The sequence below is a fragment of the Petromyzon marinus genome, unplaced genomic scaffold (assembly GCF_048934315.1).
Source record: "Petromyzon marinus isolate PM22_M1 ecotype Great Lakes invasive population unplaced genomic scaffold, UKy_Petmar_22M1.pri1.0 PM_Scaffold_497, whole genome shotgun sequence".
Classification (NCBI taxonomy): domain Eukaryota; kingdom Metazoa; phylum Chordata; class Hyperoartia; order Petromyzontiformes; family Petromyzontidae; genus Petromyzon; species Petromyzon marinus.
In genome coordinates, this window is record NW_027423498.1 from 38,948 (window position 1) to 64,032 (window position 25,085).

General features: G+C 55.4%; 1 protein-coding gene across 4 annotated transcripts; it reads right to left on the bottom strand.

Moving 5' to 3' along the window:
• Positions 1–4,612: 4,612 nt before the first annotated feature.
• LOC142923413 (uncharacterized) lies at positions 4,613–23,716 on the bottom strand. 4 transcript variants are annotated; one of them, XR_012940752.1, is made up of 7 exons: positions 22,694–23,716; positions 22,613–22,660; positions 17,775–17,849; positions 16,341–16,470; positions 14,369–14,413; positions 7,664–8,852; positions 4,613–4,893 (listed from the first exon to the last, which is right to left on the bottom strand). XR_012940752.1 is itself a non-coding variant. In XM_076064500.1 (5 exons), exons 1-5 carry the CDS (start codon positions 23,285–23,287, stop codon positions 8,878–8,880), a joined length of 1,464 nt encoding a protein of 487 aa, XP_075920615.1. In that variant the 5' UTR covers positions 23,288–23,707; the 3' UTR covers positions 8,861–8,877. The 4 variants fall into 4 exon arrangements, 2 of the variants coding, with proteins under 2 accessions (XP_075920615.1, XP_075920616.1); XR_012940751.1 differs by having other exon boundaries at positions 22,613–23,714; XM_076064500.1 differs by lacking the exons at positions 4,613–4,893; positions 7,664–8,852 and adding an exon at positions 8,861–9,416 and having other exon boundaries at positions 22,613–23,707.
• Between the last annotated feature and the right edge of the window lie 1,369 nt (positions 23,717–25,085).

A 25,085-nucleotide genomic window follows, 5' to 3' on the forward strand; every position in this document is an offset into this window, starting at 1 on the left:
GTAGCTATGTTAAAGTTTACATATTAACAGAAGACTTTAGCATTGAAGTAGCCGTGTTAATGTGTTGGATTAGCAGGATGTTAAAGTCAGAAATTAGCATTAACTGGGAGATTAGCAGGATGTTAGTGTGATGGATTAGCATGTAACTGGTCACAGAAGTAGCTACGTTAAAGTCAGAGTTTACATATCAACAGGAGAATTTAGCATTGAAGTAGCCGTGTTAATGTGATAGATTAGCAGGGTGTTAAAGTCAGACATTAGCATGTAACTGGGAGATTAGTATGATGTTAGTGTGAGGAATTAGCGTGTAACTGGTCATTGAAGTAGCTATGTTAAAGTCAGAGTTTACATATCAGCAGAATAATTTATCATTGAAGCAGCTGTGTTAATGTGTTGGATTAGCAGGATGTTAAAGTCAGAAATTAGCATGTAACTGGGAGATCAGCACGATGTTAGTGTAAGGAATTAGCATGTAACTGGTCACAGAAGTAGCTACGTTAAAGTTTACATATTAACAGAAGACTTTAGCATTGAAGCAGCTGTGTTAATGTGTTGGATTAGCAGGATGTTAAAGTCATAAATTAGCATGTAACTTGGAGATTAGCACGATGTTAGTGTGATGGATTAGCATGTAACTGGTCACGGAAGTAGCTATGTTAAAGTCAGAGTTTACATATCAACAGGAGAATTTAGCATTGAAGTAGCCGTGTTAATGTGATAGATTAGCAGGGTGTTAAAGTCAGACATTAGCATGTAACTGGGAGATTAGCACGATGTTAGTGTGATGGATTAGCATGTAACTGGTCACGGAAGTAGCTATGTTAAAGTCAGAGTTTACATATCAACAGAGGAATTTACCATTGAAGCAGCTGTGTTAATGTGATAGATTAGCAGGATGTTAAAGTCATAAATTAGCATGTAACTGGGAGATTAGCACGATGTTAGTGTGAGGGATTAGCATGTAACTGGTCACGGAAGTATCTATGTTAAAGTCAGAGTTTACATATCAACAGAAGACTTTAGCATTGAAGCAGCTGTGATAATGTGTTGGATTAGCAGGGTGTTAAAGTCAGACATTAGCATGTAACTGGGAGATTAGCATGATGTTAACGTGAGGATTTAGCATGTAACTGGTCACAGAAGTAGCTATGTTAAAGTTTACATATTAACAGAAGACTTTAGCATTGAAGCAGCTGTGTTAATGTGTTGGATTAGCAGGGTGTTAAAGTCATAAATTAGCATGTAACTGGGAGATTAGCACGATGTTAATGTGAGGGATTAGCATGTAACTGGTCACGGAAGTAGCTATGTTAAAGTCAGAGTTTACATATCAACAGAGGCATTTAGTATATTGACGCTAAATAACTGCAACTACCCAACTATCATACAATAAACCGATGTGAAATAACTAAATATAAACTACATCAATATAATCAATGTATTCTTAGTTTTTTCGGTAAAGTCACGTTGAAGAGAAACAACAAAATAACAAAATATATATAAAACAATAAAAAATTCTCACGACGTTTCGACCATAACTCAAACGGTCATCTTCAGGTGTGTTGGTTTGCATAAATTTATTTTTAAACGTCACATTTATTTATTTATAAAAAAACGTTGGCGTCACGCGCAGCGATTGGCAGTTTGCCCAGGACTAGTCCATCTATTTTTTTTTTAAAAGAGGAGGGGGGGAGACGAAATTTTTTATAATGTATGCTGTCTGAAAGCCAAAAAAAAATAGATGGACTAGTCCTGGGCAAACTGCCAATCACTGCGCGTGACGCCAACGGTTTTTTATAAATAAATAAATGTGCCGTTTAAAAATAAATTTATGCAAACCGACACACCTGAAGACGACCGTTTGTGTTATGGTCGAAACGTCGTGATAATTTTTTATTGTTTTATATATATTTTGTTATTTTGTTGTTTCTCTTCAACGTGACTTTACCGAAAGAACTAAGAATATGAATTACTGCAGTCATGAAAGCTTTAAATCAAAATATAATCAATGTACTCAATATATTCTCCAATAAGCTGAGCTATTAACATAAAGTAACTGGGTATACACTACATAATGAATACCATATAGTAAACTGATAAAAAAAACTATTATATATAAACTACGTCAATGTTATCAATAAACTCAATATACTCTCCAATCAGCTGAGCTACCAACAATAAGTCGTTATACATTACAATCATTCTGCTGATGTGTAAACTCCTTTGTCAAGGCGCTCCGCTCCTCCCACCCAGCTTAAAAGACGCTGCCAAGCTTAGTGGTGTTCACTGAAGCAGGCGCCGTCTTACCGACAGTTCTGTTCCTTCACCTGAGGAAGGCTGCTTGTGTTGTGGCTGAAACGCCGCGAGAATTTTACCACATTACTTTATTATTTCCCTTCCACGCGGCAACTTTACCGAAATCTCGGCAAAAGCCGATATATATTCAACTCATGGTTGCGAGGGCAAGAGCTCGTGGTTGAGATGTAGACGTTGTAGGAAGAGGTTTTTACCCTTTTAACTGGCACAAAAAAAACTGACACCTTTATACAAGGCATCGTGTTTGCAATAACCACAACACAAGCAGTCAAAATGCAAACAAAAAGAGACAACTCTGATAATGATATTGGCACTGTCCTTGAATTTGATTGGGCCACACCAGAGACGGCTTTTCTTAGAGCCCTTTAGTCTCCACTGGTTTTGGACCAGATGACACCACAAGGCGTACAACTCAAAAACAGCGCACCATCAGAGTATTGAGGGCTCGGGGTGAGCCTTTACATTATGAGACCTCCTTTACCAGAAACAAGATATAGTAATAGGTTTTACCCTTTTAACTGGCACAAAAAAAACTGACACCTTTATTCAAGGCATCGTGTTTGCAATAGCCACAACACAAGCAGTCCAAATGCAAACAAAAATAGACAACTCTGATAATAATATTGGCACTGTCCTTGAATTTGATTGGTCCACACCAGAGACGGCTTTTCTTAGAGCCCTTTAGTCTCTCCACTGGTGTTGCACCAGATGACACCACAAGGCGTACAACTCAAAAACAACGCACTATCAGAGTTATTGAGGGCTCAGGGTGAGCATTTACAACACCAGTTTCCCTTCGACGTGGTGACTTGACCGAAAGAGCTAAAGAACTTGAATCACTGCAGCCACGAAAGCTCTAAATCGAAACTGAATGCTGTCGTGGTTGAGGCGAGGCGAGACCGCCACCCTGGCTGTCTCTCTCTCTCTCTTACGGAGCGACGGCGGGGAGACAACCTCGAGTGGATTTTCAATTTCGTTTCCTCCGACGGCGGCGACGTCAACGTGCCGCAGGAGTCCAACAGATTTGTCGGCGACGCCGTCGACGATTCGGTCCGGGGGAGGTCCTCTCTCGGGTCGTTTCTGCCGTGGACGTTTTGCGGTGCGGTTGAAACGGCGATTGTGACGTGTGGCGGTGCTGCTGCTGCTGCTGCTGCTGCTGCTGCTTGTGCAGGGTCGAGTTGTCGGGAGGGGAACGATTCGCAGAACCAGCCGGAATTTCGAACGGCGCAGCGAGGCGTTCGCGTCACCAAGCCTCGGCAAGCCTCGGCAAGCCTCGGCAAGCCTCGCCAAGCCTCGGCAAGCCTCGCCAAGCGTCGCCGAGCCTCGGCAAGCCTCGGCGAGCCTCGCCGAGCCTCGCCGAGCCTCGCCGAGCCTCGCCGAGCCTCGCCGAGCCTCGCCAAGCCTCGGCAAGCCTCGCCAAGCCTCGCCAAGCCTCGGCAAGCCTCGCCAAGCGTTGCCAAGCCTCGCCAAGCCTCGCCAAGCGTCGCATATCGGATAGAATTTTGCTTCGGCTAATCTTCGCCGCGGCCGCCGCGAAGGGCGAAAACGGGGCCTGGATTAAACTCCCGAGTCCCCCGGCAATGATGAGAAGCCAGCTGCGGGGGCGCGGGGAGGCCTGCGATGCCCACGGCGAAGCCGCCATGGGCAAGTGGCTCAGGCGCATTCAGGTCGCCACCACGGGGGACAAGCGGCAACGGCAGTAGCGGTGGTCGTCGTCCAGAGGGCGAGTGGCAGTCACCGCTAAACCTCACCGTCACGGAAACCATCAAACCCTCACCCCCCACCGTCACCCCCCCACCGTCACCCCCCCACACCGTCACCCCCCCCCACACCCTCACCCCCCCACCGTCACCCCCCCCACCGTCACCCCCCCCCCACCGTCACCCCCCCCCACACCGTCACCCCCCCACCGCGTCACCTGCAGCAGGGCCCAGTCCTCGTTGACGAGCCACTGCGGCTGGTCGGCGGCGAGATCCGGCGGCGGCGGCGGCAGCGGCGGCGGCGGCCCCACGCGGCCCACGGCGGCCCCCCGTCCCGGCGGGGCCGCGGGCGGCACGAACGACGCCGCCGCCGCCGCCGACGCGGCCGCGGCGTCGGCAGCGGCCGCGTCCGCGGCCGCTGCCGCAGCCGCGGCCGCTGCCGCGGCTGCGGCAGCGGCCGCGGCAGCGGCCGCGGCAGCGGACGCTGCCGATCCCCCGACCCCCGGGACGGCCGCCGGGGTCGCCGCGACGACGCCGCCGCCGCCGGCCGCGGCCGCGGCCGCGGCCGCGGCCGCGGCCGCGGCCGCGGCGGCCGAGCCGAGCGCCGCGGCCTTGGCCACGGCCTTCCGCTGCTGCTGCCGCGCCTCCCGGCGGGCGCGCAGCACCTGGGGCGTGGGTCGCTCAAACAGCGAGCGGGGCGGCACCGCCGGCGACACCGGGCACGAGCTCGCCGCGGCCCCGGCGGCGGCCCCGGCGGCGGCCCCGGCGGCCCCGGCGGCGGCGCCGGTGGCGGTGGCTGCGGCGGCGGCCCCGGGGATGCCGGCGGTGATGCAGGAGGAGGCGGCGATGGAGGCCGCCTTGCGGTGCTTCTTGCCGACTGGGAGGGGGGAGAGGGGGAGGAGACGGTGACGGTGGTGGTGGTGGTGGTGATGGTGGTGATGGTGGTGATGGTGGTGGTGATGGTGGTGATGGTGGTGATGGTGGTGGTGATGGTGGTGATGGTGGTGATGTGGTGGTGGTGGTGCTGATGGTGGTGGTGGTGATGGTGGTGATGGTAGTGGTGGTGGTGGTGCTGATGGTGGTGATGGTGGTGGTGATGGTGGTGGTGATGGTGGTGATGGTGGTGGTGATGGTGGTGGTGATGGTAGTGATAGTGATGATGGTAGTGATGATAGTGATGATGTGGTAGTAGTGGTGATGATGGTAGTAGTGATGATGGTAGTGACGGTAGTAGTGATGATAGTGATGATAGTGGTAGTGATGATAGTGATAGTGATGATAGTGATGATGGTGATGACGGTAGAGATAGTGATGATGATGGTAGTGATAGTGATGATGATGATAGTGATGATGGTGATGATGGTGGTAGTAGTGATGATGGTAGTGACAGTAGTAGTGATGATAGTGATGGTAGTGATAATGGTGATGATAGTGATGACGGTAGTGATGGTAGTGATGACGGTAGTGACGGTAGTGATAGTGATGATAGTGATAGTGGTGATAGTGATTATAGTGATGATAGTAGTGATAGTGATGATGGTGATGATAGTGATGACGATAGTGATGGTAGCGATGATAGTGATGACAATAGTGATGGTAGTGATGATAGTGATGACGATAGTGATGGTAGTGATGGTAGTGATGATGGTAGTGACGGTAGTGATAGTGATGATAGTGATGGTAGTGATGGTAGTAATAATGATAGTGATGATAGTGACGGTAGTGATGGTGGTGATGATGGTAGTGATGATAGTGACGGTAGTGATGGTAGTGATGATGATAGTGATGATAGTGACGGTAGTGATGGTAGTGATGATGGTAGTGATGATAGTGATGACGGTAGTAGTGACGACGGTAGTGACGACGGTAGTGATGGTAGTGATGATGATGGTGATGATAGTGATGACGGTAGTGATAGTGACGGTAGTGATGATAGTGACGACGGTAGTGATGACGGTAGTGATAGTGATGATGATAGTGATGATAGTGACGGTAGTGATGATAGTGATAGTGACGGTAGTGATGGTAGTAGTGACGATGGTGATGATGGTGATGACGGTAGTGACGGTAGTGATAGTGATGATGGTGATGATGGTGATGATGGTAGTGATAGTGACGATAGTGATGATGGTGATGATAGTGATGGTAGTGATAGTGATGATGGTGATGATAGTGAAGACGGTGATGACGGTAGTGACGGTGATGATGGTGACGACGGTAGTAGTGATGATGATAGTGATGGTAGTGATGATAGTGATGACGGTAGTGATAGTGACGGTAGTGATGATGGTGATGATGGTGATGACGGTAGTGATGACGGTAGTGACGGTAGTGATGATGATGGTGATGATGGTGATGACGGTAGTGATGATGGTAGTGACGGTAGTGATGATGGTAGTGATGATAGTGATGATGGTGATGATAGTGATGGTGATGATAGTGATGACGGTAGTAGTGATGATGGTGACGATGGTGATGATGGTGATGATGGTGATGACGGTAGTAACGGTGATGATAGTGACGGTAGTAGTGATGACGGTAGTGATAGTGACGGTAGTGATAGTGACGGTAGTGATGATAGTGATGACGATAGTGATGATAGTGATGGTGATGACGGTAGTAGTGATGATGGTGATGATGGTGACGATGGTGATGATGGTGATGACGGTAGTGATGATAGTAACGATAGTGATGATAGTGATGATGGTGATGACGGTAGTGATGATAGTGATAGTGATGATGGTGATGATAGTGATGATAGTGACGGTAGTGATGATAGTGATGGTGGTGATGATAGTGATGATAGTGACGGTAGTGATGATAGTGATGGTGATGATGGTGATGACGGTAGTGATGACGGTAGTAGTGATGATGATAGTGATGGTAGTGACGAAGGTAGTGACGGTAGTGGTAGTGATGATGGTGATGATGGTGATGATAGTGATGATAGTGATGACGGTAGTAGTGATGATAGTGATGGTGGTGATAGTGATGATAGTGATAGTGACGATGATAGTGATGGTGACGACGGTAGTGACGACGGTAGTGATGACGGTAGTGATGATGGTGATGACGGTAGTGACGGTAGTGATAGTGATGATAGTGATAGTGATGATAGTGACGATAGTGATGGTGATGACGGTGATGACGGTAGTGATGATGATGGTGATGACGGTAGTGATGACGGTAGTGGTAGTGATGATGGTGATGACGGTAGTAGTAGTGATGACGGTAGTGACGATGGTGATGACGGTAGTAGTGACGGTAGTAGTGATGATGATAGTGACGATGATGGTGACGGTGGTGACGACGGTAGTGATGACGGTAGTAGTGATGATGATAGTGATGGTAGTGACGACGGTAGTGATGGTAGTGGTAGTGATGATGGTGATGATAGTGATGATGGTGATGGTAGTAGTGATGATGGTGATGACGGTAGTGACGGTAGTAGTGACGATGATAGTGATGATGATGACGGTAGTAGTGATGATAGTGATGGTGGTGATAGTGATGATAGTGATAGTGACGATGATGGTGATGACGGTAGTAGTGACGATGATAGTGATGGTGATGACGGTAGTAGTGACGATGATGGTGATGACGGTAGTAGTGACGGTGTTCCCCCACGCCCCCCCCCCCGCCCCCACCTGATGCGGTGGGCTCCCCCCGGTGCCCACCGCCCCCCCCGTGCCTGCGCCCCGCCCCCCCCGCCCCCCCCGCCGCGTCAGCGGCTGCCCCCGTGCCGTGGGCGGTGTGCGGAAGCGGGGGCAGCAGAGACTCCACCATGGTGCCCGGGCAGTACAGCGCCAACACAGCCAGGTCCACAAACTCCTCCTCCTCCTCCTCCTCGTGGGGGGGAGTGGGGGGGGTCCAGATCTGGGGGGGGGAGTGTCACGGGGTGGTAAGAGACAGAGAGAGACACACACAGAGACACACAGAGACTCCACCATGGTGCCCGGGCAGTACAGCGCCAACATGGCCAGGTCCACAAACTCCTCCTCCTCCTCCTCCTCGTGGGGGGGAGTGGGGGGGGTCCAGATCTGGGGGGAGTGGGGGGGGTGGTAAGATATGGGGAGGTGAGGGGAGACAGAGAGGAGACAGACAGAGACAGAGAGACAGGGGAGAGAGACAGAGACACAGGGAGACACACAGAGACACACAGGGAGACACACAGAGACACACAGAGACCCACAGAGACACACAGAGACACAGGGGAGACACACAGAGACACACAGAGACACACAGAGACACACAGAGACACAGGGGAGACACACAGAGAGAGACAGAGGGGAGAGAGAGACACAGGGGAGACACACAGAGACTCACAGAGACACAGGGAGACACACAGAGACACACAGAGACACAGGGAGACACACAGAGACACAGGGGAGACACACAGAGACACACAGAGACTCCACCATGGTGCCCGGGCAGTACAGCGCCAACACGGCCAGGTCCACAAACTCCTCCTCCTCCTCCTCCTCGTGGGGGGGAGTGGGGGGGGTCCAGATCTGGGGGGGGGAGTGTCACGGGGTGGTAAGATATGGGGAGGTGAGGGGAGACACAGGGGAGAGAGACAGAGGAGACACACAGAGACACAGGGAGACACACAGAGACACACAGAGACACAGGGAGACACACAGAGACACAGGGGAGACACACAGAGACACACAGAGACACACAGAGACACAGGGAGACACACAGAGACACACAGAGACACACAGAGACACACAGAGACTCCACCATGCTGCCCGGGCAGTACAGCGCCAACACAGCCAGGTCCACAAACTCCTCCTCCTCTTCCTCCTCGTGGGGGGGAGTGGGGGGGGTCCAGATCTGGGGGGGGAGTGGGGGGGGAGTGTCACGGGGTGATAAGATATGGGGAGGTGAGGGGAGACACAGGGGAGACACACAGAGACACACAGAGACACACAGAGACACAGAGAGACACACAGAGACACACAGAGACACACAGAGACACAGGGAGACACACAGAGACACACAGAGACTCACAGAGACACAGGGAGACACACAGAGACACAGGGAGACACACAGAGACTCCACCATGGTGCCCGGGCAGTACAGCGCCAACACAGCAAGGTCCACAAACTCCTCCTCCTCCTCCTCCTCGTGGGGGGGAGTGGGGGGGGTCCAGATCTGGGGGGGGGAGTGTCACGGGGTGGTAAGATATGGGGAGGTGAGGGGAGACACAGGGGAGACACACAGAGACACACAGAGACACAGGGGAGACACAGGGGAGACACAGGGAGACACACAGAGACACAGGGAGACACACAGAGACTCCACCATGGTGCCCGGGCAGTACAGCGCCAACACAGCCAGGTCCACAAACTCCTCCTCCTCCTCCTCCTCGTGGGGGGGAGTGGGGGGGGTCCAGATCTGGGGGGGGGAGTGTCACGGGGTGGTAAGATATGGGGAGGTGAGGGGAGACACAGGGGAGACACACAGAGACAGAGACAGAGGAGACACACAGAGACACACAGAGACACAGGGAGACACACAGAGACACACAGAGACACAGAGGAGACACACAGAGACACACAGAGACAGAGACAGAGGAGACACACAGAGACACACAGAGACACAGGGAGACACACAGAGACTCACAGAGACACAGGGAGACACACAGAGACTCACAGAGACACAGGGAGACACACAGAGACACACAGAGACACACAGAGACACACAGAGACACACAGAGACACAGGGGAGACACACAGAGACACACAGAGACACACAGAGACACACAGAGACACAGGGAGACACACAAAGACTCCACCATGCTGCCCGGGCAGTACAGCGCCAACACAGCAAGGTCCACAAACTCCTCCTCCTCCTCCTCCTCGTGGGGGGGAGTGGGGGGGGTCCAGATCTGGGGGGGGGAGTGTCACGGGGTGGTAAGATATGGGGAGGTGAGGGGAGACACAGGGGAGACACACAGAGACACACAGAGACACAGGGAGACACACAGAGACAGAGAGAGACAGAGGGGTGAGAGACAGAGACAGAGGAGACACACAGACAGAGACAGAGGAGACACACAGAAACAGACAGAGACAGAGGAGACACACAGACAGAGACAGAGGGGAGAGAGACAGAGACAGAGGGGAGAGAGACAGAGACACAGGGGAGAGAGAGACACAGGGAGACACACACAGAGACAGAGGGGAGAGAGACAGAGAGAGAGGGAGACACACAGACAGAGACAGAGGGGAGAGAGACAGAGAGAGAGAGAGACACAGAGAAACAGACAGAGACACAGGGGAGAGAGACAGAGGAGACGCACAGACAGAGACAGAGGGGAGAGAGACAGAGAGAGAGGGAGTCACACAGACAGAGACAGAGACAGAGGGGAGAGAGAGACACAGAGACACAGGGAGACATACAGAGACAGAGAGAGAAACAGGGAGACAGAGAGAGACAGAGAGACACACGGAGACACACAAAGACAGAGAGAGACACAGAGACACAGGGAGAGACACAGAGACAGAGAGAGACACAGAGACACAGGGAGACACACACAGACAGAGACAGAGGGGAGAGAGACAGAGGGAGACACAGGGGAAAGAGAGACACAGGGAGACACACACAGAGAGAAACAGAGGGGAGAGAGACAGAGACACAGGGGAGAGAGAGAGACAGAGGGAGACATACAGAGACAGAGGGGAGAGAGACAGAAACAGACAGAGACACAGGGGAGAGAGAGACACAGGGAGACACACAGACAGAGACAGAGGGGAGAGAGACAGAGAGAGAGACACACAGAAACAGACAGAGACATAGGGGAGAGGGAGAGACACAGGGAGACACACAGAGGCAGAGAGAGACACACAGAAACAGACACAGACACAGGGAAAGAGAGAGACACAGAGACACAGGGAGACACACAGAGACAGAGAGAGACACAGAGACACAGGGAGACACACAGAGACAGAGAGAGACAGACAGAGACACACAAAGACAGAGACACACAGAGACACACAGAGACAGAGAGAGACACACACAGAGACACAGGGAGACACACAGAGACACAGGGATACAGAGACACACAGAGACACACAGGGAGACAGAGACACACACGAGACACAGAGAGACAGACAGAGACACAGAGACACAGGGAGACACACACAGAGACACAGGGAGACACAGGGAGACACATAGAGACAGACACAGAGACACACACAGAAACACAGAGAGACACAGAGACAGAGACACAGGGAGACACACAGAGACAGAGAGAGACACACAGAGACACACAGGGAGATACACACAGAGACACAGGGAGACACACAAAGACACAGGGAGACACACAAAGACAGAGAGAGACACAGAGACAGAGACACAAAGAGACACACAGAGACACAGGGAGACACAGGGAGACACACAGAGACACAGGGAGACACATACAGGGAGACACAGGGAGACACACAGAGACACAGGAAGACACACACAGAGAGACACAGGGAGACACACAGAGACACACAGAGAGACACACAGAGACACACAGGGAGACACAAGGAGACACAGGGAGACACACAGAGACAGAGAGAGACATACAGAGACACAGGGAGACACACAGAGACACACACAGAGACACAGGGAGACACAGAGAGAGACACAGAGACACACAGAGACAGAGAGACACACAGAGACACACACAGAGACACAGGGAGACACAGGGAGACACACAGAGACAGACAGAGACAGACAGAGACACACAGAGACACACACAGAGAAACACGGAGACACACAGAGACACAGGGAGACAGAGAGAGACACACAGAGACACACAGAGACAGAGAGAGACAGAGAGACACAGAGACACAGGGAGACACACAGACACAGGGAGACACACAGACACAGGGAGACACACAGAGACACACGGAGACACACAGAGACACACAGAGACACACAGACACACACACAGAGACACAGGGAGACACACAGAGATACACACAGAGACACAGGGAGACACAGGGAGACACACAGAGAGAGACACCCAGAGACAGAGAGAGACAGAGAGACACAGAGACACAGGGAGACACACAGACACAGGGAGACACACAGAGACACACAGAGACACACAGAGACACACAGAGACACACACAGAGACACGGAGACACAGGGAGACAGAGAGAGACACACAGAGACAGAGAGAGACACACAGAGACACAGGGAGACACAGGGAGACAGAGAGAGACACAGGAAGACACACAGAGACACAGGGAGACACACAGAGACACACAGACACAGGGAGACACACAGAGACACACGGAGACACACAGAGACACACGGAGACACACGGAGACACACAGCGACACACAGAGACACACACTGAGACACAGGGAGACACAGGGAGACACACAGAGACACACAGCGACAGAGAGAGACACACAGAGACACGGAGACACAGGGAGACACAGGGAGACACACAGAGACAGAGAGAGACACACAGAGACAGAGAGAGACACACAGAGACACACAGAGACACACAGAGACACAGGGAGACACAGGGAGACACACAGAGACACAGGGAGACACAGGGAGACACAGGGAGACACAGGGAGACACACAGAGACACACAGAGACACACAGAGACACAGGGAGACACAGGGAGACACACAGAGACACACAGAGACAGAGAGACACAGAGACACACAGAGACACAGGGAGACACAGGGAGACACACAGAGACACACAGAGACACACAGAGACACACACAGAGACAGGGAGACACAGGGAGACACACAGAGACACACGGAGACAGAGAGAGACACACAGAGACACACAGAGACACACAGAGACACAGGGAGACACAGGGAGACACACAGAGACACAGGGAGACACAGGGAGACACAGGGAGACACACAGGGAGACACACAGAGACACACAGAGACACACAGAGACACAGGGAGACACGGAGACACACAGAGACACACAGAGACAGAGAGACACAGAGACACACAGAGACACAGGGAGACACAGGGAGACACAGGGAGACACAGGGAGACACACAGAGACACACACAGAGACAGAGAGAGACACAGGGAGACACACAGACACACACACAGACACACACAGAGACACACAGAGACACACACAGAGACACAGGGAGACACACAGAGACACACAGAGACACACAGAGACAGAGAGAGACACACAGAGACAGACAGAGACACAGAGACACAGAGAGACACAGGGAGACAGAGAGAGACACACAGAGACACTGGGAGACACACAGAGACACAGGGAGACACACAGAGACACACACAGAGACACAGGGAGACACAGGGAGACAGACAGAGACACACAGAGACACACACAGACACACACAGAGACACACAGAGACATACAGACACACACAGACACACACAGAGACACACAGACACACACAGAGACACACACAGAGACACACAGACACACACAGAGACACACAGACACACACAGAGACACGGAGACACAGGGAGACAAACAGAGACACACAGAGACAGAGAGACACAGAGAGAGACACACAGAGACACACAGACACACACAGAGACACACACAGAGACACACACAGAAAGAGACACACAGAGACAGAGAGAGACATACAGAGACACACAGAGACAGAGAGAGAGACACACAGAGACACACAGAGACACAGGGAGACACAGGGAGACACAGGGAGACACTGGGAGACACACAGAGACACACAGACACACACAGACACACACAGAGACACACAGACACACACAGAGACACACAGATACACACACAGAGACAGACAGAGAGAGACACACAGAGACACACAGACACACACAGACCCACAGGGAGACACACAGAGACACAGAGACACAGGGAGACACACAAAGACACACAGAGACACACACAGAGACACGGAGACACAGAGAGACACAGGGAGACACAGGGAGACACAGGGAGACACACAGAGACACACACAGAGACACAGGGAGACACAGGGAGACACACAGACACAGGGAGACACACAGAGACACGGAGACACACAGAGACACACAGAGACAGAGACACACACACAGAGACACACACAGAGACACACAGACACACACAGAGACACACAGACACACTGGGAGACACACAGACACACACACAGAGACACACACACAGAGACACACACAGAGACACACACACAGAGACACACACAGAGACATAGACACACAGAGACACACACAGAGACACACACAGAGACACACAGACACACACAGAGACACAGACACACACAGAGACACACACAGAGACACACAGAGACACACAGAGAAAGACACACAGAGACACACAGAGACAGAGACAGCTGTGTGTGTGTCCCCGCTCACCGGCATGGCGTGTACGCGGCCGTCTGGAGACTCGTAGACAAAATCCTACGCAGAGAGACAGAGCGGATGAGACAGACAGCCCCCCGTGTCTCCCCGTGTCTCCCCGTGTCTCCCCGTGTCTCCCCCGCGTCTCCCCGTGTCTCCCCGCGTCTCCCCGCGTCTCCCCGCGTCTCCCCGCGTCTCCCAGTGTCTCCCAGTGTCTCCCAGTGTCTCCCCGTGTCTCCCCGTGTCTCCCCCGTGTCTCCCCGTGTCTCCCCGCGTCTCCCCGCGTCTCCCCACTGTCTCCCAGTGTCTCCCAGTGTCTCCCCGTGTCTCCCCGTGTCTCCCCCGTGTCTCCCCGTGTCTCCCCGCGTCTCCCCGCGTCTCCCCGCGTCTCCCAGTGTCTCCCCGCGTCTCCCCGCGTCTCCCCCGTGTCTCCCCCGTGTCTCCCCCGCGTCTCCCCGCGTCTCCCCGCGTCTCCCCGTGTCTCCCCGCGTCTCCACGCGTCTCCCCGCGTCTCCCCGCGTCTCCACGCGTCTCCCCCGTGTCTCCCCGCGTCTCCCCGCGTCTCCCCGCGTCTCCCCCGTGTCTCTCCGTGTCTCCCCGTGTCCCCCCGTGTCTCCCCGTGTCTCCCCGTGTCTCCCCCCGTGTCTCCCCCCGTGTCTCCCCGTGTCTCCCCCGTGTCTCCCCGTGTCTCCCCGTGTCTCCCCCCGTGTCTCCCCGTGTCTCCCCCGTGTCTCCCCCGTGTCTCCCCGTGTCTCCCCGTGTCTCCCCCCATGTCTCCCCGTGTCTCCCCCGCGTCTCCCCCGCGTCTCCCCGTGTCTCCCCGTGTCTCCCCGTGTCTCCCCCGTGTCTCCCCGTGTCTCCCCGTGTCTCCCCCGTGTCTCCCCGTGTCTCCCCGTGTCTCCCCGTGTCTCCCCCGTGTCTCCCCCGTGTCTCCCCGTGTCTCCCGGTGTCTCCCCCGTGTCTCCCCGTGTCTCTCAGTGTCTCTCAGTGTCTCCCCCGCGTCTCCCCGTGTCTCCCCGTGTCTCCCCCGCGTCTCCCCCGTGTCTCCCCGTGTCTCCCAGTGTCTCCCCCGCGTCTCCCCGTGTCTCCCCGTGTCTCCCCGTGTCTCCCCCGTGTCTCCCAGTGTCTCCCCCGCGTCTCCCCGTGTCTCCCCCGTGTCTCCCCGTGTCTCCCCGTGTCTCCCCCGTGTCTCCCCGTGTCTCCCCCGTGTCTCTCCCCATGTCTCCCCGTGTCTCCCCGTGTCTCCCCCGTTTCTACCCCGCGTCTCCCCGTGTCTCCCCCGCGTCTCCCCGTGTCTCCCAGTGTCTCTCAGTGTCTCTCAGTGTCTCTGTGTCTCCCCGCGTCTCCCCGTGTCCCCCCGTGTCCCCCCGTGTCTCCCCGCGTCTCCCCCGTGTCTCCCCGTGTCTCCCCGTGTCTCCCCGTGTCTCCCCCGTGTCTCCCCGTGTCTCCCCGTGTCTCCCCCGTGTCTCCCCGTGTCTCCCCCGTGTCTCCCCCGTGTCTCCCCGTATCTCCCCGTGTCTCCCCCGCGTCTCCCCCGTGTCTCCCCGTGTCTCCCCCGTGTCTCCCCGTGTCTCCCCGTGTCTCCCCCGTGTCTCCCTGTGTCTCCCCGTGTCTCTCCCGTGTCTCCCCGTGTCTCCCCGTGTCTCCTCCGTGTCTCCCCGTGTCTCCCCGTGTCTCCCCCGTGTCTCCCCGTGTCTCCCCCGTGTCTCCCCGTGTCTCCCCCGCGTCTCCCCGTGTCTCCCCCGCGTCTCCCCCGTGTCTCCCCGTGTCTCCCCGTGTCTCCCCGTATCTCCCGTGTCCCCCCGTGTCTCCCCCGTGTCTCCCCATGTCTCCCCGTGTCTCCCCGTGTCTCCCCGTGTCTCCCCGTGTCTCCCCCGTGTCTCCCCGTGTCTCCCCCGTGTCTCCCCGTGTCTCTCAGTGTCTCCCCCGTGTCTCCCCGTGTCTCCCCGTGTCTCCCCGTGTCTCCCCGTGTCTCCCCGTGTCTCACCTGGCAGTAAGCATCCTCCCTGCTGTACGTGAGCAGCTCTGTCTCCATGGTGTCCGTGTCTCCCCCGTGTCTCCCCCTCCTCCTGCAAGAGCTCCACCTCCCAGCGTCTCTTCCTGCGTTCCACAGACACCTGTAGGGAGACACGCGGAGACACGCGGAGACACGGGGAGACACGGGGAGACACGGGGAGACAATCCTATTATAATCACCGATTCACCTACTAACCCACCCACCCCTCACCCACCCACCCACTCACTCACCCCTCACTCACCCCTCATCCACCCACTCACCCACCCACTCACCTACCCACCCACTCACCCACCCACCACTCACCCACCCACCAACTCACCCACTCACCCACCCACTCACCCACCACTCACCCACCCACCCACCCTCACCCACCCACCCACTCACTCACCCCTCACTCACCCCTCACCCACCCACTCACCCACCCACTCACCTACCCACCCACCCACCCACTCACCCACCCACTCACCCACCACTCACCCACTCACCCACCCACTCACCCACCCACTCACCCACCCACTCACTCACCCCTCACCCACCCACTCACCCACCCACCCACTCACCCACCCACCCACTCACCCACCCACTCACCCACCCACCTACCCACCCACCCACCCATCCACAAACCCACCCAACAACCCACTCACTCCCTCACTCACCCACTCACTCACCCCTCACCCACTCACCCACTCACTCACCCCTCACCCACTCACTCACTCACCCACCCACCACCCACTCACTCACCCCTCACCCACTCACCCACTCACCCACTCACTCACCCACCCACCCCTCACCCACTCACCCACTCACTAACCCCTCACCCACTCACTAACCCCTCACCCACTCACTCACCCCTCACCCACTCACCCACCACCCACCCACCACCCACCCACCCCCCCACTCACCCCTCACCCACTCACTCACCCCTCACCCACTCACCCACTCATTCACCCACTCACTCACCCACCACCCACCCACCACCCACCCCCACTCACTCCTCACTCACCCACCACCCACCCACCCCCCACCCACCCCCCCACTCACCCCTCACCCACTCACTCACCCCTCACCCACTCACCCACTCACTCACCCACTCACTCACCCACCACCCACCCACCACCCACCCCCCACTCACTCCTCACTCACTCACCCACCACCCACCCACCCCCCACCCCACCCCCCCACTCACCCCTCACCCACTCACTCACCCCTCACCCACTCACCCACTCACTCACCCACTCACTCACCCACCACCCACCCACCACCACCACCCCCCACTCACTCCTCACTCACCCACCACCCACCACCCACCCACCACCCACCCCCCACTCACTCCTTACTCACCCACCACCCACCCACCACCCACCCCCCACTCACTCCTCACTCACCCACCCACCCACCACCCACCTGCGCTGGTTCAATATCCACTCCGAGGTGATTCTCTTCCAGGAAGTTGACGGCATATTTCTCTATTGGCGTCAGCTGCACACACCGCACACAGACAAAGGTCCCCCGTGTAGCCTCACGTAAATTGTAGGGGCAAGTGCTGCTAGCGTAGTACCAATGCCTCTGTACACACACACACACACACCGCACACAGACAAAGGTCCCCCGTGTAGCCTCACGTAAATTGTAGGGGCAAGTGCTGCTAGCGTAGTAGCAATGCCTCTGTACACACACACACACCGCACACAGACAAAGGTCCCCCGTGTAGCCTCACGTAAATTGTAGGGGCAAGTGCTGCTAGCGTAGTAGCAATGCCTCGGTACACACACACACACACCGCACACAGACAAAGGTCCCCCGTGTAGCCTCACGTAAATTGTAGGGGCAAGTGCTGCTAGCGTAGTAGCAATGCCTCTGTACACACACACACACACACCGCACACAGACAAAGGTCCCCCGTGTAGCCTCACGTAAATTGTAGGGGCAAGTGCTGCTAGCGTAGTACCAATGCCTCTGTACACACACACACACACACCGCACACAGACAAAGGTCCCCCGTGTAGCCTCACGTAAATTGTAGGGGCAAGTGCTGCTAGCGTAGTAGCAATGCCTCTGTACACACACACACACCGCACACAGACAAAGGTCCCCCGTGTAGCCTCACGTAAATTGTAGGGGCAAGTGCTGCTAGCGTAGTAGCAATGCCTCGGTACACACACACACACACCGCACACAGACAAAGGTCCCCCGTGTAGCCTCACGTAAATTGTAGGGGCAAGTGCTGCTAGCGTAGTAGCAATGCCTCTGTACACACACACACACACACCGCACACAGACAAAGGTCCCCCGTGTAGCCTCACGTAAATTGTAGGGGCAAGTGCTGCTAGCGTAGTACCAATGCCTCTGTACACACACACACACACACCGCACACAGACAAAGGTCCCCCGTGTAGCCTCACGTAAATTGTAGGGGCAAGTGCTGCTAGCGTAGTAGCAATGCCTCTGTACACACACACACACCGCACACAGACAAAGGTCCCCCGTGTAGCCTCACGTAAATTGTAGGGGCAAGTGCTGCTAGCGTAGTAGCAATGCCTCGGTACACACACACACACACCGCACACAGACAAAGGTCCCCCGTGTAGCCTCACGTAAATTGTAGGGGCAAGTGCTGCTAGCGTAGTAGCAATGCCTCTGTACACACACACACACACACCGCACACAGACAAAGGTCCCCCGTGTAGCCTCACGTAAATTGTAGGGGCAAGTGCTGCTAGCGTAGTAGCAATGCCTCTGTACACACACACACACCGCACACAGACAAAGGTCCCCCGTGTAGCCTCACGTAAATTGTAGGGGCAAGTGCTGCTAGCGTAGTAGCAATGCCTCTGTACACACACACACACCGCACACAGACAAAGGTCCCCCGTGTAGCCTCACGTAAATTGTAGGGGCAAGTGCTGCTAGCGTAGCAGCAATGCTCGGTACACACACACACACACACCGCACACAGACAAAGGTCCCCCGTGTAGCCTCACGTAAATTGTAGGGGCAAGTGCTGCTAGCGTAGTAGCAATGCCTCGGTACACACACACACACGCACACAGACAAAGGTCCCCCGTGTAGCCTCACGTAAATTGTAGGGGCAAGTGCTGCTAGCGTAGCAGCAATGCCTCGGTACACACACACACCGCACACAGACAAAGGTCCCCTGTGGTGTGACCTGTGTCTGTGGTTTAATCACAGCAGCAGCACCACCACCATCGCCACCACCACTAACACCACCACCACCACGACCACTACACCACCACCACCACGACCACTAACACCACCACCACCACGACCAACACCACCATTGCTGCCACCCTCACTAACAACACCACCACTAACACCACCACCACCACTAACACCACCACCACTAACACCACCACCACTAACACCACTAACACCACCACTAACACAGTCACCACCACTAACACCGCCACCACAACTAACACCACCATTAACACCACCACCACTAACACCACCATCACTAACACACCACCACCACTAACACCACCACTAACACCACACTAACACCACCACCACTAACACCACACCACCACACACCACCACCACAAACACCACCACCACAAACACCACCACCACTAACACCACCGCCACCACCACTAACACCACCACCACTAACACCACCACTAACACTAACACCACCACCGCCACCACTAACACCACCACCACAAACACCACCACTACCACCACCACCACCACTAACACCACCACCACTAACACCACCACCACTAACACCACTAACACCACCCTACACGGTCACCACCACTAACACCGCCACCACAACTAACACCACCAATAACACCACCACCACTAACACCACCACCACTAACACCACACCACTAACACCACCACCACCACAAACACCACCCCACAAACACCACCACCACTAACACCACCGCCACCACCACTAACACCACCACCACTAACACCACCATACACTAACACCACCACCACCACCTGCCACCACTAACACCACCACCACAAACACCACCACTACCACCACCACCACCACAACCACCACTACCACCACACAAACACCACCACTACCACCACCACTAACACCACCACCACCACCACTAACACCACCACCACAAACACCACCACCACCACCACAAACACACCACCACCACAAACACCACCACTACTAACACCACCACCACTAACACCACTAACACCACCACCACTAACACCACCACTAACACCACCACTAACACCACCACCACCACCACCACAAACACCACCACCACTAACACCACCACCACTAACACCACTAACACCACCACCACCACCACTAACACCACTAACACCACCACCGCCGCCACCACCACCACCACCACCAACACCACCACTACCACTACTAACACCACTAACACCACCACCACCACAAACACCACCACCACCACAAACACCACCACCCACTAACACCACCACCACTAACACCACCACCACCACAAACACCACCACCACCACAAACACCACCACCACTAACACCACCACCACAAACACCACCACCACTAACACCACCACCACCACTAACACCACCACCACAAACACCACCAGCACTAACACCACCACCACCACTAACACCACCAACACAAACACCACCACCACTAACACCACCACCACCACAAACACCACCACAAACACCACCACAAACACCACCACCACTAACACCACCACCACTAACACCACTAACACCACCACCACTAACACCACCACTAACACCACCACCACCACAAACACCACCACCACTAACACCACCACCACTAACACCACTAACACCACCACCACCACCACTAACACCACTAACACCACCACCGCCGCCACCACCACCACCAACACCACCACCAACACCACCACTACCACTACTAACACCACTAACACCACCACCACCACCACTAACACCACCACCACCACCACAAACACCACCACCACAAACACCACCACCACTAACACCACCACCACCACTAACACCACCACCACTAACACCACTAACACCACCACCACTAACACCACCACCGCCGCCACCACCACCACCACCAACACCACCACCAACACCACCACTACCACTACTAACACCACTAACACCACCACCACCACCACTAACACCACCACCACCACCACCACAAACACCACCACCACAAACACCACCACCACCACTAACACCACCACCACCACTAACACCACCACCACTAACACCACCACCACCACTAACACCACCACCACTAACACCACCACCACCACTAACACCACCACCACTAACACCACTAACACCACCACCACTAACACCGCCACCACTAACACCGCCACCACAACTAACACCACCATCACTAACACCACCACCACTACTAACACCACCACCACCACCACTAACACCACCATCGCCACCACTAACACCACCACCACAAACACCACCACCAACACCACCACCACCACCACCGTCACCACCACCACCACCGCCACCATCACCACCACCACCGTCACCACCGTCACCACCACCACCATCACCACCACTACCACCACCACCGTCACCACCGTCACCACCACCACCATCACCACCACCACCACCACCACCGTCACCACCACCACCACCACTACCACTACTAACACCACTAACACCACCACCACCACCACCACAAACACCACCACCACAAACACCACCACCACCACTAACACCACCACCACCACTAACACCACCACCACTAACACCACCACCACCACTAACACCACCACCACTAACACCACCACCACCACTAACACCACCACCACTAACACCACTAACACCACCACCACTAACACCGCCACCACTAACACCGCCACCACAACTAACACCACCATCACTAACACCACCACCACTACTAACACCACCACCACTAACACCACCATCGCCACCACTAACACCACCACCACAAACACCACCACCAACACCACCACCACCACCACCGTCACCACCATCACCACCACCACCGTCACCACCGTCACCACCACCACCATCACCACCACCACCACCACCGTCACCACCATCACCACCACCACCATCACCACCACCACCACCGTCACCACCACCACCATCACCACCACCACCACCACCACCGTCACCACCACCACCACCACCACCGTAGCGGTGCGCTCCGTGAAGCGGGTGCAAGAGAAGTCTGACAGGTGCGTGCACCGCAGCCCGGCCACCTTTGTCTCCCCACGCCACACCCCACGTGCCCCTCCTCCCTCACCTCTGCCAGGAGAGCACCAATCAGCACCCTGGCTTCGTCGCCTGCCGACGACGACGCTGCTGTATCCGTGGCAACGGCCGGCGACGCTGACGACGCTGCGGTATCCGTGGCAACGGCTGGTGACGACGCTGCGGTATCCGTGGCAACGGCTGGTGACGACGCTGCGGTATCCGTGGCAACGGCCGGCGACGCTGACGACGCTGCTGTATCCGTGGCAACGGCTGGTGACGACGCTGCGGTATCCGTGGCAACGGCCGGCGACGCTGCTGTAACCGTAGCAACGGCTGGCGACGACGCTGCTGTAACCGTAGCAACGGCTGGTGACGACGCTGCTGTAACCGTGGCAACGGCCGGTGACGACGCTGCTGTATCCGTAGCAACGGCTGGTGACGACGCTCCTGTAACCGTAGCAACGGCCGGTGACGACGCCGCTGCTGATGCCACTGCTGCTGATGCCGCTGATGATGATGATGATGATGCCGCTGATGATGATGCCGCTGATGATGATGCCGCTGATGATGATGCCGCTGATGATGATGCCGCTGATGATGATGATGCCGCTGATGATGATGCCGCTGATGATGATGATGCCGCTGCTGCATCAGTAGCGGCCGCTGGTGCCACAAGGCCTGCTCCCACCGGGGTCACTGCTGCACTGGTCATCTCGAACTCCATCGCAGACTCCTGCGGCCATGATGCTGCTGATGATGCTGCCGCCGAATCTGCCGCCGAATCTGCCGCCGAATCTGCCGCTGCTGCTGCTGCTGCTCCTGCTGCTGCTGTTGTTGTTAAACTCCCAGCGTCGACCCGTCCTGCTGCTGCTGCTGCTGCTCCTGCTGCTGCTGCTGTTGTTGTTGTTGTTAAACTCCCAGCGTCGTCCCGTCCTGCTGCTGCCTCAAGCGAGGACGGTGCCAGCGGCAGCAGCGGACGCAGGAGCCAAGGTGGAGTCCAGGTGGGGGTGGAGGTGGAGGTGGTGGTGGTGGTGGTGGGGTGGAGGTGGAGGTGGTGGTAGGCCGGGGAGATGCGGGAGGGAGGAGAGACCAGCTTGGGAGAGACACGCAGACACCTAGAGGGGGGAGACGGAGGGGAGTCTGTGGGTCACTCACAAACTATCACTCAAAACCCAAACTCACTCTCACTCTCACTCACTCACACTCACTCACTCACACTCACTCACTCACCCACTCACTCTCACTCACTCACCCACTCTCACTCACTCTCTCACTCACTCTCTCACTCACTCTCTCACTCACTCTCTCACCCACTCACTCACCCACTCTCACACACACTCACTCACTCACCCACTCACTCACTCTCACTCACCCACTCACTCTCACTCTCTCACCCACTCACTCACACCACTCTCACTCACTCTCACTCACTCTCTCTCACTCACCCACTCTCACCCACTCTCACTCACTCCTCTCTCACTCACCCACTCTCACTCACTCACCCACTCTCTCACCCACTCACTCACCCACGTCACTCACTCACCCACTCTCACTCACTAACCCACTCTCACCCACTCTCACTCTCTCACCCACTCACTCACCCACTCTCACTCACTCTCACTCACTCTCTCTCACTCACCCACTCTCACCCACTCTCACATTCACCCTCTCTCACTCACCCTCTCACTCACTCACCCACTCTCTCACCCACTCACTCACCACTCACTCACTCACCACTCTCACTCACTAACCCACTCTCACCCACTCTCACTCACTCACCCCACTCTCACTCACTTCACCCACTCTCACTCACACTCACTCACTCCCCACTCACTCACTCTCGCTCACCCACTCACTCTCACTCACTCACCCACTCTCACTCACTCACCCACTCTCACTCCCTCTCTCACTCCCTCTCTCACTCACTCTCTCACCCACTCACTCACCCCTCACTCACTCACCCACTCTCACTCACTAACCCACTCTCACTCACTCTCTCTCACTCACCCACTCTCACTCACTCACCCACTCTCACTCACCAACTCTCACTCACTCTCACTCACTCTCACTCACTCACCCACTCTCTCTCTCACCCACTCACTCTCACTCACCCAATCACTCACTCTCACTCACCCAATCACTCACTCTCACACACCCACTCACTCTCACTCACCCAATCACTCACTCACCCAATCACTCACACACTCACCCACTCTCACTTACTCTCACCCACTCACTCACCCACTCTCACTCACTCTCACTCACTCTCACTCACTCACTCACCCACTCTCACCCACTCACTCACTCTCTCACTCTCTCACTCACCAACTCTCACTGACCCACTCACTCACTCTCACTCACCCACTCACTCTCACTCACTCACTCTCCACCCACTCACTCTCACCCCACTCTCACTCACCCACTCTCACTCACCCACTCTCGCTCACCCACTCACCCACACTCACCCACCCACACTCACTCTCACTCACCCTCTCACTCACTCTCACCCACACCCACCCACT

Excerpts from the sequence above, each read along its gene's own strand:
- LOC142923413 (XM_076064500.1), bottom strand. The coding sequence starts at position 23,287 with ATGGAGTTCGAGATGACCAGTGCAGCAGTGACCCCGGTGGGAGCAGGC. Across the intron at positions 14,414-16,340 it reads GGGAGGATGCTTACTGCCAG|GATTTTGTCTACGAGTCTCC; the intron begins GTGAGACACGGG and ends CTCTCTGCGTAG. Across the intron at positions 9,417-14,368 it reads GCCGCGTACACGCCATGCCG|ATCTGGACCCCCCCCACTCC; the intron begins GTGAGCGGGGAC and ends TCCCCCCCCCAG.